This window comes from Syngnathus leptorhynchus, chromosome 7 (genome assembly GCF_054491065.1).
Source record: "Syngnathus leptorhynchus isolate UIUO chromosome 7, UIUO_Slep, whole genome shotgun sequence".
Lineage (NCBI taxonomy): Eukaryota > Metazoa > Chordata > Actinopteri > Syngnathiformes > Syngnathidae > Syngnathus > Syngnathus leptorhynchus.
Genome location: NC_141201.1, coordinates 8,545,345 through 8,565,356, shown reverse-complemented (window position 1 = coordinate 8,565,356; position 20,012 = coordinate 8,545,345). Strand labels below are relative to the sequence as shown.

General features: G+C 40.7%; 2 protein-coding genes across 3 annotated transcripts; both read left to right on the top strand.

The window, feature by feature from the left end:
- The first annotated feature begins 87 nt into the window (after nt 1–87).
- On the top strand, nt 88–5,111 carry dhx40 (DEAH (Asp-Glu-Ala-His) box polypeptide 40). The gene is made up of 17 exons (XM_085917029.1): nt 88–413; nt 513–658; nt 740–859; nt 1,020–1,256; nt 1,482–1,548; nt 1,628–1,759; nt 2,149–2,248; nt 2,319–2,405; nt 2,486–2,668; nt 3,001–3,081; nt 3,160–3,317; nt 3,465–3,579; nt 3,674–3,782; nt 3,876–3,970; nt 4,303–4,372; nt 4,468–4,696; nt 4,781–5,111. The coding sequence occupies exons 1-17, from the start codon at nt 242–244 to the stop codon at nt 4,900–4,902; spliced, it is 2,223 nt and encodes a 740-aa protein (XP_085773155.1). The 5' UTR covers nt 88–241; the 3' UTR covers nt 4,903–5,111.
- Nucleotides 5,112–5,902: 791 nt separating this feature from the next.
- On the top strand, nt 5,903–18,506 carry akt2 (AKT serine/threonine kinase 2). 2 transcript variants are annotated; one of them, XM_085915865.1, is made up of 14 exons: nt 5,903–6,146; nt 8,687–8,851; nt 9,056–9,187; nt 9,302–9,413; nt 10,688–10,841; nt 10,973–11,104; nt 12,121–12,186; nt 12,272–12,340; nt 12,461–12,583; nt 13,051–13,179; nt 13,321–13,535; nt 14,874–14,961; nt 15,055–15,157; nt 15,386–18,506. In XM_085915865.1, exons 2-14 carry the CDS (start codon nt 8,806–8,808, stop codon nt 15,463–15,465), a joined length of 1,449 nt encoding a protein of 482 aa, XP_085771991.1. In that variant the 5' UTR covers nt 5,903–6,146; nt 8,687–8,805; the 3' UTR covers nt 15,466–18,506. The 2 variants fall into 2 exon arrangements, with proteins under 2 accessions (XP_085771991.1, XP_085771989.1); XM_085915863.1 differs by having other exon boundaries at nt 5,904–6,146; nt 10,970–11,104.
- Nucleotides 18,507–20,012: the final 1,506 nt, after the last annotated feature.

Below are 20,012 nucleotides of genomic sequence, written 5' to 3'. Positions count from 1 at the left end.
AACTCAATAATGAACTAGATCGGCTTCCGTTGTTTTTTGTCCACGTGACCAACGATCGACCAATAGGAAATACAAAGTAATAGTTTGCGGAAATAAATCGGAAGCGTGCCATTTCCGAACGACAGGCGGTGGTGGCAAAACACTTTTATACCGCAAAACGTTTTAAAGTTTTTGGGGCACGGCAGCAAACGATATTGTTTATTGTTTTGTATTACGCCTGGTAATAACTTACGTACCAGTAATGTCCAAATCGACAGCGAAGCACCCGAAAGAAAACGACTCAAAACAATTGCCAATCTACAAGCATAAAGCTAAACTGGTACAAGCAGTGAAAGAAAGCACTTTCTTAGTGGTCACCGGTGAAACTGGCAGCGGGAAAACGACGCAGCTTCCACAGTATTTGTACGAAGCAGGTATCGTCTTACCGTTCTTGTGAATGCAATCATTATGTTTTACATTGTGATCTCCATCCCAGTTTAGTTTACGTAGTGTGTGATGTGTTTCATTGGCAGGTTTTTGTAAAAATGGCAAAATTTGCATCACCCAGCCACGTCGGGTGGCTGCCATCACCGTGGCACAGAGGGTTGCCCATGAGATGCAGTGCACTTTGGGAAGAGAGGTGGGCTACCAAGTGCGCTTTGACGACTGCACCACACAGGTGAGCGACCACCTTAGAGCCACGCTTTGCAGACAGTGTTGTGAGACTAAGTTATGTGATGTTATAATTTCATTGATACAGGACACCGTGTTGAAATACATGACTGATGGCTGTTTGCTCAGAGAGGTCCTGGCAGACCCTGGACTGTCTCACTACAGTGTTGTGGTTTTGGATGAGGTCCATGAACGAAGTCTCAACACCGTGAGTCACCACATCCTCTTGAATGCAAATTTTGAATCTGCCCTTGTTTGTTCTGTAGAACATAATGATAAAATTAATAATAGTAATCAGCACGGCTGCATCTCGAAACATCTTGAGTCTTCAAATGTTGCATAGTAAGTCGAGTGTCTTTTTATTGCAGGACATCCTCCTGGGTTTGCTGAAGAAAGTCTTTTCTAATCCAAATGAAACTATGAAGGGCAGAGCTTTCCCAGTAAAGGTGGTGGTGATGTCCGCCACCATGGAAACAGACAAACTCTCAGCCTTTCTTGGTGACTGCCCTGTATTTACTATCCCTGGAAGGACTTTTCCTGTCACCTGCACGTTGGGCACTGCTGTGGGACCTAAAGACCATCAAAGCACGGGCTATGTGAAAGAGGTACCCAACTTTCGATGCAACTAAATGTTATGATATTGCCCCTCTCATGGCTAAAATACAAACACCTCTCAGTATGAGTTTTGTTAAACTTATGAGCCTTAAATTTGTAATTACATCATATTTTTACACTTTGGAAGTTCACTTTTTTCCTTTCTTTGTGCTAGTGTCACTCCAAAGTATTGTTATATTTTGAAGATGACTAATGAAGCTCTTGTTGCTCTCCAGGTTGTGTCTGTGGCCCTGGATGTTCACACCAGTGAGAAGGCTGGGGATATTCTTGTGTTTTTAACAGGTCCGATACAATCATTACTTGACGTATAAATATGAAGCCTGTTGATATCAAACTGTATTGATCTTACAACGTTTGACAGGTCAAGTGGAGATCGAACGGGCCTGTGACTTGATGTTTGAGAAAGCAGAGTCTATAGACTACCGCTATGATGTACAGGATAAAACAGTGGATGGGCTTCTTATTTTACCCCTCTATGGTTCCATGCCAACTGGTAAGTATATACAGGTGTCATGCACTTTGTTCTATTAAGCATATGAAATATAATATTTTCTCTGATGAATATAATTGGCATGTTGACTGACAAATTTTCCCTGTAGATTTTTTTTTTGCTCTGCACTTTAGTTGTTTTTTTTCCTCAGTCCTATATTACATCGTTTTGCACTGGCCCTGTATATCATGATGTGATACCTTAGGTCTCAATGATTTCATATATAAATATTTATTAATATTTAAAAATATTGGGGTAGAGCCTGAGGAACCCTGGATTACTCAATAGTGTGTCGATCAGCGACCGATTTTGCATAAAATGGAATATATCGGATCAGATCTGTTCAAAGTCACAGAGTACCTCTGTATGATCCTTCTTTGTCTTCCTCACAGAGCAACAGCGGCAGATCTTTCAGCCTCCTCCTCCGGGAATAAGGAAGTGTGTGGTGGCCACCAACATTGCTGCCACATCTCTCACCATCAATGGCATAAAGTGAGCTCGCTGCTTCTATTTATCCATTTCAGTAATGAGCCAAATTCAAGTTGGCAGGTTGTGTTTTCAGGTACATCATAGACAGCGGCTTCGTGAAACAACTGAACCACAACTCCAGGGTGGGCATGGACATTTTGGAAGTGGTGCCAATTTCAAAGTGAGTTATACCTCATGATGGGTCAATCTCCCTTTGCCAGCAATCATAGACTCATTTAATTGGTGATTGTCCGCCTTTAGGAGTGAAGCTCAGCAGAGAGCGGGCCGAGCTGGAAGAACCTCAGCCGGCAAGTGTTTTCGCATCTACACCAAGGAATTCTGGGAGGAATGCATGCCAGAATATACCATTCCTGAGATCCAGAGGACAAGTCTGACTGCGGTGGTCCTCACTCTCAAGTGCCTGGGTGTCCACGATGTCATTCGGTACACTTAATTTGTCTACTCAAGGTTCAAATACAATAGGTTCTGTGAGAGTGGTTGACTTGATCTCAAACTCATATTAAAACACTACATTACAGATTATTTGATTTAAAAGAAAATTCTGTATCTAAGTATCAGCACAACATGCTTCCTTGACACCAATTACTTCTTTTCAATTAGCCAGAGCTTCCGTGACATCTCGTCGCCATCAAACGAGCACAAAAGTTATGCATGCTCCTTTAGGTGCTCAGTCAAATGCAGTCTCAACAGTTGCTGACAGGTTACGTTGTTTAGCCGTGGTCTTTTTTTTCTTTTTTTTTTTTCTCTCTCCAAAGGTTCCCCTATCTGGACCCGCCAGAAGAGAGGTTTATCCTGGAAGCATTGAAACAGCTCTACCAGTTTGATGCTATCGACAGGTTTGTTTGTGCACTCTTTGCCTTTTTTTGGTATGCTTAGCTCAATAAATTGGTTCTCACAAGAGACTTGTCTGCCAGGAGAGGTCAAGTGACTCTCCTGGGGAAACTGATGGTGGAGTTCCCCCTGCAGCCAGGCCTCACCAGAGCCCTGCTCAAAGCCGCCTCACATGGCTGCCAGGACCTTCTGCTTCCCGTGGCTGCAATGTTGTCCGTAGAGAATATCTTCATCCGGCCTGGTAATATGGTGTTCTGTATCACGTTTCAACATTGCAATGCATCTCAACCGTATGAAGCTCCTCAACTCGTTTCGGCAGGAGCCAACCGACATTTTTGGGGTGAAAAACGCTTATGAGCTTGTACTTCCTGCTTTATTGCTCATCTAGGCCATCCTGAGAAGCAGAAAGAGGCTGATGAGAGTCACAGAGCACTGGCGGCTAGTAGTGGCGGTGTAAACGACTTTGGTACACTTCTTGGTGTGTTTCAACAGTGTAAATCCAGGTACTGTTCATAAAATGAGCATAGCTTCTTTGTTCTATTTGATGATTTCGTCTTCTGCACAAAATAGCGGTTTCCTTACTCCTGTATTTTCCAGCGAAAGACCTTCAATGTGGTGCAAGGATAATTGGGTCCACTGGAGGGCGCTCAAGTCTGCTTTTAGTGTGGAGACTCAGCTTCGTGACATCCTCCTCCGCTTGCAACAAGTATTGTCAACCAATTATTTGAATACATTACCCGGAGCTGTGGTAACTCATGCTGCCTGTTATCTTGTATTAATTGCGTATTTATCATTTTAGAGGAGAGATTTCCCTGAGGATAAATTTGATGGCAATAAGAAGGAATTCTTTAGACGGTGTCTGTGCATGGGGTACTTCACCAATGTTGCCAGAAGGTAATATCAGGATGAAATGCAAATTAAAGGCTGTTTTTTTCATGTTCAGTAGAACCTCAAAGGTTGTTGATTAATTTTCGATTTGTTCAACTTTCAAATGAAAATTTCCCATTGAGATCAAATTATATTTGGAATCATTTCTTCCAAAGTCCAAAACTGTCCCCACTATTAAAACCTGATTTACCTTGTTTGCTTCTCATAAGTAATTAAATGTTCTGTTGCTCAGATTAAGTGGAGTGTAAAGTAGTGTTCTGTATAAATTTATGTTAAGCAGTGCAAAGAACACTAATTACTCAGACTCCTTTTTTTTTTTTTTTCTATACCTTGCGTAGATCTGTTGGCAAAGTATTTTGCACAATGGATGGTCACGGGTCCATGGTTCACATTCATCCATCATCATCGGTAAGATTATTAAAAATGCTTGCGTACTTACTATGTATTAAACTGTCACGGTTTATACTTAAAATGATGCCCTCTATGACCTTTGTTTTCCTCAGTTGTTTGACAAAGAGATGGAGCTGGATTGGATTATTTTCCATGATGTGTTGGTGACATCACGAGTGTACGTCAGGACGGTATGTCCCATCCGATACGAGTGGGTGAAGGATCTGCTGCCTAAATTGCACGAGGTAGACGTTTATGAACTAAGCAGCGTGGCCAGAGAAGAAGTCACTGATGAAGAGGTTACCAGGTGGGAGACGAGGGAGGCCGCCAAAAGGCAATCGGGTCTGTAGGATGGTTTTTAAATCCACTATATTTTAGGGAACTGCCACTTTCTTGCACGTGTTGAGTGTTGCCATTTTATTTCAGAGATTTCGACTGAGGATGCCTTGAAGAAAGTGGAGAAGCGAAACGATGAAAATAGTGTCAGTGATGCACGCATTCGCTATCTTCAACGGAAGCTGCAAAGACAACAGAATAAAGTTATCTGAGAATATGTGTGTCCTAATAGTGAGGAGAAAGAATGTACTCATTCAAAGACAGTACAGCGAATTAGTAGGATAGATAGCAAATGCAAAAATACATTGCCATATGCGTGGATGTAATGGACCTGATTTAGTGTCCAGCAATTTTTAATTACATCCTGACAATAGATATTTTTGATATTTTTTTTTAATAAAGCATATATCTTCATACATTCTTTCCATTTGTGAAGTGTCTGGTTTATTCATTTGTTGAAATTGACTACTTTTGGTGACATTTCAGCTTTGTTTGATATATGCCCTCAGTGGTGTAAAAATTAAACTTTATCTCTAACACATTAACCATCCTTTTACTAATGTCAGACAGGCTTTTAAAACATTTTTTTTTTTCAATCATGCAGGCCTAGAGTAATTCATAATTTAATTTTAGTCCCTAGCTTGATTGTGATTATGTGTGGTGTGTCCCCATTCATATTATAAAATGCTGTAGATGACCCTCGGCACTCCCAAACATGACCACCAGTGTCACTCACCCCCCCCCCTTTATACGCTACTGTAAGACTTAAAAGTCTATGGCGCAAAACATACTTTGTAAAATACTGTATAAGTACGGAAGAGGATTAGGGCCAGTGAAGAAAAAAACAGGATGTGACAAGCCAGACGTGGGTGACAAGGGTACAGGTGAGTGTACCCCTACATACGTCCAGGTGATCGCTCGTTTATGGCCTCCACATACGTCACTTCCGACGAGAGCCTGCGGAGCTCCGATGCTCCCTGCCTGCTCGCTCACTTGCCTCGCCTGGCTGGGAGGGGACGGAGCGGAGGCAGGAGACACGCTCGCCTAAATCAACAGAGACGCGGTTTAATATGTCCACGAGTTGAATAGTTGAATATTATTTATATCCGTCTTTCTACGCTCTTTAGTCCACCAAATCGCCCCCCCCCCCCTCTCTCTCTCTCTCTCTCTCTCTCTCTCTCTCTCTCTCTCTCTCTCTCTCTCTCTCTCTCTCTCTCTCTCTCTCTCACACACTCACACACTCTCTCTCTCACTCTCACTGGCTCGCTTAGGTTACAAACCGAGCACGCCGCCGCCGCGCTGTTATTGTGAGGAGAAAAACAAGCTAGTCGGCTAAGCTTGTGTGATCATTGACAGAGTTCAATACACACAAGCAGAGAGTGATAAACGGCGGAGGGCGGTTTGCACAGCCCTACTCGTGGAACTCTTGAAGAAGTGGGAATATTTCTTAGCGGAGGTAAGCAATAAAGTGGGAAAGAGTGGGCAAAAAAACCGGCGTGGTGGTAGTAATAATAGAACGGCAGACAAGTCAGGGGGCTAGCTCGCGTGCTAAAGTAGCTGTTAGCTCGGGGTGCTATTGTGGTTAGCTGCTTTGTTTGTTCGTAAATGTCACGCACGCCTGCCCCGGAGGCCAGCCTTGCTGTATGGGAGAAATTTGTTTGAGCGTGGGAAGCAATTTTCCGCCTTCTGGACCCTAAGCGACACTGTTCTCTGACCCGTGCTAGCTTAGCTTTTAGCCTCCACGCTAAACGGTTGGGGACGTGTTATGGTACTGATATGCGACATGCTTTTCCCAAGTTAATTACAGCACTAATTTACTCGCTATAGCTATATAGGTGCACTCCGCACTTAAGTTGACCTTTAAGAGTGATCGATAATCTATTTTTGCTGCTTTTAATCAAGTCCTGTTTTGTCACGACGACGGCAAAAGTTTTGTTGTGCTCCATATGTTTAATAGTGTAAAGTCACGCACCCTTTGCCCACATTATGACTGTGAAATTGCCTTTAAATAAAATCTCCCAAATTGGTGCTCTATTAGAAACAAATATTTTTTCCATTGGAGTTGCTTTATTTTTCAAGATACGAATATGAATTTGCATAAACATTCAGAGAAATATCAGATAGATTATTTTGATTTACTGACATGAGAATTTGTATTTCCGTTTTGCCAACAATTAAACATTAACCATATTCGTAAATAACAAAGTTTTAAAACGTTTCTAGTCATGTGGCAAGTAGCTGTGAACGTTCTCTTCTCAAATTCATAACAAATAAATTCAGAAAAACAAATAATTACTAAATCACATGACCTATTCTGCTGTTCATACAGCTCTTCTCGCAAGCAATGTTCCATTTGCATTTAGGGTACACGTACTGATCGGCCGGCATCACAATCGGCGCAGATTTCATTCATTTTGGGAGATCTCTGATTGGCCAATTCTTCACCATAATCTCCACCGATTTCATCTCCTTCTACAGAGGTATGACAAACACAGCCACTTGTGCACTTTCAATCGCTAAATGGTATGAAAACAAACACATAATGAGCACATTCATACACAAGCTGCTGATGACCACATCTCACACTGTTATTCAAAATGCCGACTGGCTAGCCAATTAACAGCCAGCCAACTTTATGCGCTCCTTCACTGGCACCCACGTCACTCACCAGGCTAGGACTTTAGCCGTAGGTCACAGATACTACATTAGAAAGTGAGTAAGCAATACTAAGTAATACCAAAAATCATCTTACATGCACGTTGTGTCATTGGTAATTGTAAAGTAATTGCTGCTACAATTGACAGAACACTCAGTTGTAAAAATATTCATTAGCTGTGGTCCTCGTACAGGTGAGGAAAGCCAGGCTCTGAAAATACGTTTTTGCGGCTTGGGTCAGACCTACTATGGGTAAAAAGTTTCCATATTGACAATAAATCAAGTCAGGTATTAAAGGGCACCATGTGCATTGGACTTTTTTCTTGTCGAAACAATGTGAAATTGATTCAGCTTGTGTTGTCCCTTCCAATTCAGGAATGAAGTCACGCATTTGACAACACGTCTTTTCCAAACTACGGTAGCTCCGTATTGTCCGCAGCCATGTTGTTAGTGTCAGTGGGAATGCACTTTGAACTACAGCCGTGAAAAAAAAAAATCTGTTTGGAAGAAATGACAAACTCAAATTGCTCAATAAAATTGATTAAACACCCAGCCCTAACCTACATTTGATGTAATTGTGAAAAGACATTTTGTGGCAAACAGTAATTGGAAGCCAGTAACATTGCATGTAAACTCTTACTGGCACTGCTTGCATAATATTAATCTACTATCTATAACTTGATACTGAGGAAAAGAAGGTAGATGGGGTATCAGCGGTGAGCACTTTCCCATCATGTTGACGTAAATGTCAGATGGTCAGATAGGAAGGAGATGACGTGCACACTTCAGCACTTTTCTGTGTTGTGGGCTGGTGGCGAAACACAAGTTTGGTACAGCAAGGACGTGATTGCATTACAGTACTTTAAGCGTGCTAACCCGCAATTCGCAGAAATGTCCTTTGTTCCAGGGAATCAGATTTTGCTTGATGTGTTCACATACACCTCCCCTGGTTGAACTTTAACTCGTTTTAGCACAACCTGACCCATAGAATTAGCAGCTCATACTCAGTGTTTACCTCTCCGTTGTTTTGTGTTGATCCCTATTATTTTGTCGTGCTTGTCACGGTTACCATTGAGCAATTTGCATAATATGTACTTTTTGAGCTGTCGTTGCTAGCCGATTTTATCCATGCCAAAATCCGACGATGTGTTAAAATTTCAAACGCTGTAATTTGGTAGCCTGGCAAGCCAGACTCAAACACTGGTACCAGAAACCTCTTGTTAGATGTTCATGCCATTGTGTTCTCGAACACACATTCATGAACTTTTCTGTCAATAACGATGACAAGGTGACTTAAGTTCTCTCACTGTGTTATTTATTTTCTGTCCTTTTCCTTTCCAGGCTTTTTGAACAAGTGTCGAATCTGTGTCACTGTCACTTTCTGGAGCGGTTTGAGTTTAAACAGTTTGCACCAGCTGGTCTGCCGCCCCCTCCCAACCCAGACAGTCTTCTGCCCCAGCATGAATGAAGTCAGCGTTGTGAGAGAGGGATGGCTCCACAAGAGAGGTACTGTATCGCTAATGCTACTGTGTGTTCCCAAACCGTTGTGAATTTCTGCCAAGCTTGCTCAGCTCTTATGGGCCTCTCACTGATGAGTGACACACAAGTCAGTCTTAATAACTGATTTTCGTGTATATTTGTGCAAACACAAAATCCTGAAACCCTTTTGAAACAGACAAACATGAATTGCGTTCCGCTTTTGTTTCCTAGGTGAGTACATTAAAACTTGGAGGCCTCGGTATTTCATCCTAAAGAGCGACGGCTCCTTCATCGGCTACAAAGAGAAGCCCGAAGTATCCAGCGATCACAGCCTGCCACCTCTCAACAACTTCTCCGTTGCAGGTCAGTTCTGCATCCCGACCGGTGCCATGTGTTGTTCAGCTTTGACGTGTGTCCTTCCATGCTTTGATGAACCTGGCCTCTCATCTCCTTTTCTGGTGGTTCTGTGCTTTGCAGAATGCCAGCTGATGAAGACAGAGCGGCCCAGGCCCAATACGTTTGTTATCCGCTGCCTCCAGTGGACTTCAGTCATTGAGCGCACTTTCCATGTAGACAGCAACGATGAGAGGTAGGTTTAAAAAGCAAACTGCCATTGAGACCAGTTAGAGTTTCAATAAGTCCTTATGGTTAACAAATGTTCATTTCACTACCATATAACCTTTAGTAACTGTGCAGGCAATATTCTAAGTAACATTTGAGCCTATTGATAGTTTTATAAGCAGAACGTCTACCGACAATGCACCTCTTTAAGTCACATGCGTCTAGAAATGGCCAAAATTCATGTCATGCTATAGTATATGGGTAATTTGTGACTGCATTTCATTGGAGTCTTTCAATTGGGCAAATTCATAACATTATATTGAATACACCATCTTTGCCATGCACCTCTAGTAATAAGTATAAAATAAAACCATCCAGTAATGTAATTGGGGCTGGGCGATTATGACCTTAAAATGGCCTTAATAACAAAACTGCAATTTCTCTATCTCCAAAAATCCCATTTCTGATTTTAATCCATTTGTTCTGCTTCAATAAAAAAGAAAGGCAAACCAATGACTGTGACATCATTCAAAATTGACCGTTCGATCACACCCATATAAAACCTTCGTAATGATTGACAATTAAATTGACAATTGAACATCCAAGTATGTAAAACAATAAATTGGGAACAAAAACAGGTGCTAGGATGTAAAATAATGTTAGTAAGAGTGTTAAACATCTTTTAACAGATGCAACATGTCTGCCGTATGTGTCTTCCACGCAGCTACTGGCAATAATCTCTATCTGTCTAAATAAATTCACACCAAAACTTTCATAAAAAAATGTGTATCCACTTTTTATGAGCTTTAAGACAGTTGCGCAACAAGAGTAGAAGTTCCACCTTAATCTAATGGAGGATGTTTGTGTTGAAACCACGATCCTATCTTGATTTTAACATTGACAAAGTCATCTTGAGAGTTTCAAGTTTGAACCGTAGCGGAACACATGCTCTCGGCCTAAATGAATCATTGTTCTTTAAAGGCAGGGAAATCCATTTTAGAGTGTGATAATTACATTTGTGCTCAGAATAGAATTTGTGGCCAAATTAGACAAGATTACAACCAAGTGGGCGTTATTTATGTAACCTTTGCTAAGTCTTTAAATAACCAACATGGCTTGCTGAGAAATTATGACAGTTTTTTTTTTGCAGTGTATTTTTTTTTTTTTTTCAACAGAATTTCTTTTTAATGCTTAAATGTATGCCATGATCAACTTCATAATACATTGATTATGGGGACATTCACTATCTGAACATGAGGGGACTTTGTCTTTCGAATGTGTTGATGTGCACTTTTGTTTCAGGGAAGAATGGATGCGATCGATCCAGGCTGTGGCAAACAGCTTGAAGAGTCAGCAGCAGGACGAGGAGCCTATGGAGATCAAATTTGGCTCACCGAGTGATAGCAGTGGCGCAGAGGAGATGGAGATTGCCGTGTCCAAATCTCGCTCAAAAGTGGTCAGCTCAAATTTTTATTGAGCTTGTGTTTTCAAGATTCTTGATTCATACCTCACTTAGGGACTATTTGAGGCGTGAATATGAATTGACGTGTTTTGGTCACTCTGGCTTTTCTGTCATCGTCTCAGCAGACCATGAGTGATTTCGACTACCTTAAGCTACTGGGCAAGGGGACGTTTGGCAAAGTGATCCTGGTGAAGGAAAAGGCTACGGGCATGTACTACGCCATGAAAATCCTCCGCAAAGAAGTCATCATCGCTAAAGTTAGTGCTTATTTCTGTCAAATGTTTTATAAATACCCGTGCAGAGGGTTTAGATCATGTTTTACTGTCTTAAACTTTGAGTAGGGCTATCAAAAAATGAATCTTTTTGGAATCAATCATTCCATCGATAACTGGTCGTGGTCGAAACAACCGAATCGATGGACTTTTTTTCCCCAGCCCCACTGCTGTGGTAGATGATTCGTATCCTACCGGTGTACATTACATTTGTTTTTGCTGTTGTTTAAAAAACATTTTTATAAACCAATCATTCTTCCTCAAAAGGCCTTCACACTAATCAATCGCACACATCATCATTGAATTGAACAGGTAAATGTATAGCCTCAAGTAAACACAAAAATAACTGATAGTGTCCTAAATTACCTATAATAACTTTCACAATGTCATGATGTCAGCTACCACTCTGTGTCATTGTAGATGTTGACCACTACTAGTGTAGCACAATTAAGGGCAAAATGATAATCATGATTATTTTGATCAATATTGTTTTTTTTACAGCACTACTTTTAAACAAACAATAATCGTTTCAGTGCAAAATGAAACTTTAAAATGACTGCATAATCTTTTTTAGAATAAATTATAATGAACAAAAAATACAAAAATGAGTGGGTTGCACCAGGAAGGACTTCTGGTGCAAACATGCAAGTGACTCAGAAGCTTCCTTTTGACTGAATAGATATGTGTTTATCTAGTTTAATGTCACTTGCCACTAGGTCCACAACAAGAGCGACTGATCCCTCTCGAGGCACTAGCTCCTCATCGTGATGCTCCTCATCTCCATTTCTTTCCCCGTACTTTTTTTTTCTCTTGCCATAACTCAGCAGGAGTCGATTGCTTACTATTTAGGCAGCTTATTGAAGCTCCTAGTGGATTCAATTAATTGTGCAGACCTTGAGCTTTCCCACCACATCCACTACATTATGTAACTTGACATTTAGTGTATTACTGTTAGTTTGCATGTGTGGCTTACTCTTGTACAAAATGTATGTTTGCTTTAGGATGAGGTAGCGCACACGGTGACAGAGAGCAGAGTCCTCCAAAATACACGACACCCCTTTCTCACAGTGAGTTACCAAACACATTTTTGTTCCCCAAAATTCAGCCGTCTGAATGATACTGTAATGTCAATGTTTTCCCCTTTCCACACAGACACTAAAATATGCTTTTCAAACAAACGATCGTCTATGCTTTGTGATGGAGTATGCAAATGGAGGAGAAGTAAGTTTTTTCCCTCACTTGTAGTTGTGTCTATGAAGTGTACCAAAAGCATATTCAATGTAGGGACTTATCATTTGTCGTATTTGGTACATTCAGTGTCATGTCTTGGTTCATTTTCAGCTCTTCTTTCACTTATCCCGGGACCGAGTGTTCACAGAAGACAGGGCCCGATTCTATGGTGCAGAAATAGTATCGGCACTGGAGTACCTACACTCATGCAATGTCGTTTACAGGGATTTAAAGGTAAAGTGTCACACTGCCATGTATTTCCCACATTGACAAGGAAGTCATGCGTTTGTCCAAATGTGTTCCGTAATTATTATTATTTATTTATTTTTCAAAGTCCAAAGTTGGCTCAAAACTGACTATTTGACTTGATATCGATCGCTGCTTGTTTTAATAGTCATATAGAGGTCATTTTCAATTAATAGATCAAGTAATACTTATATACTGTATACACACACTGCGCTAACAAGGTCTCTGTGATAACGCTCTTGATAAAATGTTAAAAATATGTGAATTCAAACAAATTGTTCTGGAAGTGAATTTCAAGGTTGACAGTTTTGTACATAGATTTTAATTAGCCAGATGAGATCAAGCGTATTATTACCATGAATATTATCGACTGCTGTCTTGAATGCATTGTCATGGATGCTGGCCACTTTTTTGTAACTTAATTGAAGAGTAATTTGACTAGTTTCTTTTTTCAGCTGGAAAATCTCATGTTGGATAAGGATGGCCACATAAAAATAACAGATTTTGGCCTGTGCAAAGAGGGCATCACAGATGGCGCCACCATGAAAACCTTCTGTGGGACTCCTGAGTACCTGGCACCTGAGGTAGGTAACCCGCGTGCTCAACTTGACAAGAAGTTTCACAGTAGAACAGTGTTTTTTAAATAAAATAAAAAAAATGGATCTCTTGACCAAAATGATCACATGAAGGAGTCAAACTTTGAGGCCCTCTCTTTACTCTGACAGGTACTAGAGGACAACGACTACGGTCGCGCTGTGGACTGGTGGGGACTGGGTGTGGTCATGTACGAAATGATGTGTGGTCGCTTGCCCTTCTACAACCAGGACCATGAGCGACTCTTTGAACTCATCCTCATGGAAGAGATCCGCTTCCCCAAAAATCTGGCTCCTGAAGCCAAGGCGCTGCTGGCCGGCCTGCTCAAAAAGGATCCCAAGCAGAGGTTTGTCCACAACCTCAACCTCCCTTATCGGATCACATATCTCAAACGCTACGGTCCTGTTAGTGTGACTTGACAAAGGTACGAGAAGTAGACATTGGAATCTTCTAAGTGAAAATACAACCTATGCTCTAGTGCGGATCGGCTTCTCATTTCTTTCATTCTTCTTTAACCATCTAATTCCTAAAGCACTTTTCTTCAGTAAAGTTGCTGAAGAGTTGTAGCCTATCTCTGCTGACTTTGGCCAAAAGGCTGGGGGCAACCTTGACTGGTCAGCAGTCAGTCCATACTCAATCACACCTATGAACAATTTAGTGTCTTCAGTGAACCTAAATTGCTTGTTTTTGAGTCTTTGGAGGGAACCTGGACAAAACCTACTTCGAGCACACGGAGATAATAGAAGCTTCACACAGGAAAACCGGAGATTTGAACCGCTAACCTCATAAAAATGGGGCAGATTTCCTAACCAGTAGTTAGAATTAGGAAATGATAGAATGTGGATTAATTCAAAATGTTAGTATTTTGTAATGTATAGTAAAAGAAGGTCACGATTAGGAATCTGCAACCCTCCAATAAAAGATAATTGATTAAATGTTGATGGATGAGGTATGATACAATTTACAGGTGGACTTGATTCGGTTTCATTTTGTGGAATTACGATTCCATATAGTACAGCTGCAGCTTTTGTTATGTTTATTAATATGTAACAAGTTACACGAAAAACCCCAAATTATTCACATTAGTTCTATTCAAAGCCACAACAAAATCATCAGTACAATCAAACTGTTTAATACCTGTTTGTGCATCTCGTAAAAATATACTAGGGCACTTTTTGGACCACAGTGGGTAAGCGTTGATATCATTCATAACATTCGATAGCAAAGCCTAAAATGTTATTTTTCATCAAAACGTTTTAAGGACTGGATAGCTGGCATTATCTTTTGGCCACACAGATGCAAGATGATGCATCTGTCCCCATTTGCTGCAGTGCAGTACGTCAATAGAACTTAATTAGTTTTGCACGACCTTCTCTCTCATCTTGCCTTCAGCCAGCACCTATGCAGTAAACCACATTATTTAGGCTTTGTTCCTTGATTTGTTTTGTTCGCGTTTACGGGCTATAAACAAGGACGTCATTGATTGTTGTTTTGGAGGCAGTTCATCGTTTTTCGGGAACTAAAATAGCGTCAGGGTGCTCTGCCCGCAGGCGAGGAAATTACGGCTGAATTTGTCTCAAATTGGCCATAACAAGGGAACAGCACATTTTAAGTGCGTTTATTACACGAGCTGCGAAATCAGTAGGTGGTGATTGCATTGTTTTTATGTTTGCGTTGTTTCCAGGCTTGGGGGCGGACCTGATGATGCCAAAGAAGTGATGACACACAAGTTCTTCACCTCCATCAACTGGCAGGATGTCTTGGAGAAAAAGGTAAGTCAAGAGGAAAGGAAGGGGCACGTTTTTCACCTTTTCAGTCCAAAATACTGTCAATGTCAATACTGCTTTGCTTGCTCTTCTGCATAGCTCGTCCCACCTTTTAAGCCCCAGGTCACCTCAGAGACGGACACGAGATACTTTGACGACGAGTTCACAGCACAAACTATCACAATAACCCCACCAGACAAGTGTAAGTAATACCTACCATGGTGCGTCACAAATTAATGTAGTAGCAGGATGGTTTCATAGGATGTCCAGACTATAGCAAAATACAAACGAGTAGCGGGAGAAGAAGAAATAGTAAATATTAGTTGCAGAAGCTTCTTGTTATTTGCATTGTGGAAAATGTTATATTTCAACATAGATGTAGTTTATCTGCTTTTAATTTGTTTGGCTGTGTGACCCCCCTCTCCTCCAGATGACACTTTAGACCCAGAGGACTCGGATCAGCGTACACACTTCCCCCAGTTCTCCTACTCTGCCAGCATACGGGAATAGCGGCTCAGACCTTTGACCAAGCAGGCAGCAGGCAGGCTAACACACGACCCAAATCTCACGTTCACACTTGCACTGCTGAGGACAAATCGAACGACACACATACGTACACACGCACACTGGCACAAGACACATTTCATCCGGTCTTTTACACACTCACCTCCACTCACCCAACATGCATACAGACACAAAATGCACTCACAAACCAGCAGAGAATCATGTACACAGTGAACACGGACGGAGTCTCTGTGTATTTGCGAGTGATGGACCTCAGTGGGGTTAGATGTGGACAGATGGGCAGCTTTGTCTCCAAACAGCCTCTCAGGGGGACCCCTGCTGCACTACACTGGGCACACTTTGAAACCAGGTTAAGCCAGCAAGTACCAGCTCGTTACCAGCCGTAAGACACAAAGCCCTGACTCGTAGACTGCATCTTATATCGACACCATTTTTAAAATCCGAGGAATGGGAGCGCCATTAGGTGATAATTGACCAATTTTAACTTTTCATCAATTGAATGGGAGAGAAATTAGGTGATAATTGACCAATTTTAACTTGGAGTGTTACAGTTTTAAAGATAAAGCCATATTTCTGCTATTTTTTTAATAAGTGCTCTTTCTGGAACTTGCTGTTACAAATCAATTGAGTGTGTGTGTGAGTGTGAGAGAAGATGGGGGTAAGGTTGCCATTTCTGTGGATGCACTGCACGTGTGTCTCGTCCAAATGAATGTGTGAGAGAACCTTCGAACAATTTTATTTTGCAACCATCCGTTTGTCTGATTTCATGGATGCTGGAACACGGGCAAGCAAGGACACTACACAGTGATGGCTTACTTAAGGGAACAAATGTTATTTATGGGAAAAAAAAAAAAAAAAAAAAGCGAGCGGCTAAGTGCTAAATTGATGCTTTGACTTCTCTTGCATGGCTTTTTAAATTGTATTGCTTAAAAAAAATGGTGAGACACTCGAAGGGCCCATGTAGCTGTGTGTCACAATCACTCAGTAACATGAACAAGTTGAAGGCCACTTGCCCGGTGTGTTAAGAGACAACTTGACCTCAGCCATTCACTACCATCAGTCCAGTCATCTTCACTGCCAGGCTTCATTCAGTTTTCTCCCATTTTTTTCTTCATAATTTCAGTGCAAGTTCTTTTTAATTTTAATGATTTTAAACAAGCCATTTGAATGTTTTTGTGTTTAAAAGCAAGAAGTGTTAATATTTATAATGCCCCTCCCCCCCCAAAAAAAACCACACAAAACAATTGACTGACTTAGTGGATGTTCAACACTTCAAATAATTCCACGTTAGATGTTGGTTTTGTGTTTTCTGGGAAATTGTGTCTCCCAAATACTTCAACCTCTATCTATCTGTGTGGAGCATGCAGCTTGAAAACAACCAGATGTCACATGAGCTGCTCGAGCAACCTCAACACAGGGGCATACTAATCATTGACCCCTTTCTACACCTGTATTTTTATACCCTTGTCCCGTGTCGATCTTCTGTATAAACAGCACCGGCATACATATAATTGGGGTGGAGGGCAGGTCTAACCAGCAGTTTACTGCCTTACCTACGCCCAGCCTACGTGTTTGTAACGGAACTCTGCAGTTGTGCTGAAAGCAATTATTGCTGTCTGACAAGTGTTCTTTTTTTTTTTTATCACACCAGACACAGGGGCTGTTGCAGGCAATATCCTGCTTCGCTGGGTTCTGTGTGAAAGGTAAATGGAGATAAATGCCAGATCTTCTCTAAGGGCTCTTAGCAGGATCTCTGTAAAAGAGTCCCATTTCAGCTGATGTATAATTTAGTCAAATCAAGTTCTGGCCAGATTTTTTTTAGGAAATTGTGCTTATATTTTATTCTTTCTGGAGAACATGCTGGCTAAAATTTGAACTTTGCTAAAGGAAAATCAAGTCCTTTTATTTTTGTTTGTATGTCATTCTTTGTGTTTTGTTTTCCCCTTCTTTTTGTCCATATATTTCTAAAGAAAAATTGGAAAATGTTATGTTTAGCATACATTCTATAAAATATATATTAAAATGTTTTAAACTTTCTTTCTTCATTTTCATTTTATTGGTTTTCTACGGTGGCCCCCGAAGTGCAAGACAACAAAAACTAAAAAACACGGCAGTTTTTTTAAATGAAGAAAAAAAAAAACACAACAGCAAATGAAAAAAAAACACTACAAATAATTTGATAAAACATATTCCTACATACAAAAAGCTCAACTCAATAGAAAATGAAAGGAATGAAAGCAAAAGTTCAACACATTAAAACAAAATAAAATGAAAAGCAAACACAGCAGCAAATAAAGAAAAATACAAAATGTAAGCACAAAGCAAATCAAAAAGCAATTCACAAAAAAATTCAAAGATGAATCACATCAAATAAAAAAAATAATAAAACACTGACAACCAAAAGGTTATGTGAGGGAGGTCATATTGCTTATTGGATGATTTGTTTAGTTGTCGTTACTTTTTTCTCAACTTGCTGTCATAGTGGGTACGTGATATTTGTTTTTTTAATTTTAATTTGTTACGTTTAGCTATTTGTTGTGTTTTGCACTTGAGGGCCACTGTAGATTTTCACCGACCACACCTCACATTTCAGCTACAATTATTTATTTTTTTGGACATATTTCAAAGTAATGGAAGCCAGACAGAAATAGATTCTAAACCATGCAGCTCACTGAACATCCTCATGACCCTATAATTTACTATCATCCTTTTTGTGAGTGATGGTGTGATTGTGTAATGCTTAAGTGAAAGTCTTTTAAAAAAAAAAAAAAAAAAGCTTCTTAAGTGAGTGCACAAAGGCGCCTTGGCTTCATGCGGATGAAGGGGTGGGGAACCATGCAAATCTCGAACAATTTACAATCGACCACTAGGACTGTACAATATTGGGAAATTGGGGTAGGAATGTCGGCTCTAGCAATATATTGAGATTGTGGTACTCAACATGTTCCTACAGAATGACATTTTATTATCTAATTAATATACAAAACCAGCTAGCTCAATGTGCTCTTAGCTAATTAATTATAATTCCCCTAGATAAAGTCCCACTATAAAGTGTCAATGTACATTTCTGACTGGTCGACTTCAGATAAAAGCATACAATTCCATCAAAAGAAATTATTGCATCTTTTTGCAATATGCCCATTACATAGGCCATTATCGTGATTGATATTTTTTATTTTTCCGATATATTGTTTATGCAGCCCTATCCCCACCCCCTTGTTTTTAGTTGATTGCAGATTGAATGTTTATCATTGACAAGTCTTGAGGCTTTGTTTTTGAGAAACGTTTATCAAAGGCCCCCCAACCAACAACATACAGCAATGCAAAATGTTTGGTGGTAGCCATTTATTTTTCATAAAGGCCTTAATTGAAATGAAACAGCCCCTCATCTGAAAATGGTTCCTCACCCCTGCTGTGATCAAATGGTTTTGAATGGCCTGCTGACAACTGCAGCACCTCGTCTCACCGGCTCAGGCACCACCGTCACAGCCTCTAGCCTCGTGTCCTGCTTTAGAGTGGGTCACCACCTGGACATCAGAACTACTGCACTGATGGACTTCCATTGTGGATTTGCCTTCATTTGCTGCCACGGCCATAAGGGGGCGCTGCTAAACATATTTTGGGATATTGTTGTTTTTGGTTATGAAGCCATTCACTGATAGCCTGGTAAACCAGACCCAACGCTGTTCCAGCGATTGGTCCAGGAGTCGCGTTGATACGCATTTCTGACGTTTGGCGAATAGATCATTCGAAGGAACCACTCAGCAAAGTTTCAAAGTAAAGACGTGGATTGGTTACTGAGGTTTCAATGACACTGTGTTTCTAGTTATTACACTGGATTAAACTACTGTCTCTCTGCTGTGCCGTTTTGAGTATTGTAAGGATGGACTTATGGCACAGAAGAGTGACGTACACGAAGGATACGTCACAGCAGGTCAACGAATTTGATTTGTCGGTTCATTTTGAGTCAAGACAAGCCACAGCAATTGTCCTTTCCACATGACTCATTCGATGGTACAGCATTGGGTCTGGCTTGCCATGCCAATACGCTGAACTTCGCTGCTAGCCATGCTTTAAAACATTACTTTACGGCGAAACATGCAAGTGGACCTCTCCTGCGGGGCATATGCTGGCACAACAAGTGCCTCCTCACTATCATTGTCTAAAGGGCAGCAACACAAAAAAAAAAAGCTGATGAAGAATGCAACATAACTAGTGCGGGAGCTGTGCAGCTTTTGTAGAATTTGATTTGCAGCTTTATCTTGCTTCTCTTTGTATTTGAATGTGATCATCAGTCACGAATGTCACACCTGATCCTGGTGTAACAAGACTTTCATTTTTTTTTTCTGTCTTTTTGTTTATTGCTGTTAGTTAAGGCTCAGAGAGCTATTAAAAAAAAAAAGCAATCTTTTTAAAGGCAGGAAAATGTCCTATTGGGCAGGACCAGCCTCCATTTGCAAGACAATGTAACGGGTGAAACCTGCTACAATACAGTAGCTAATAACATTTGCATTGATAATGTGCCAGTAAAC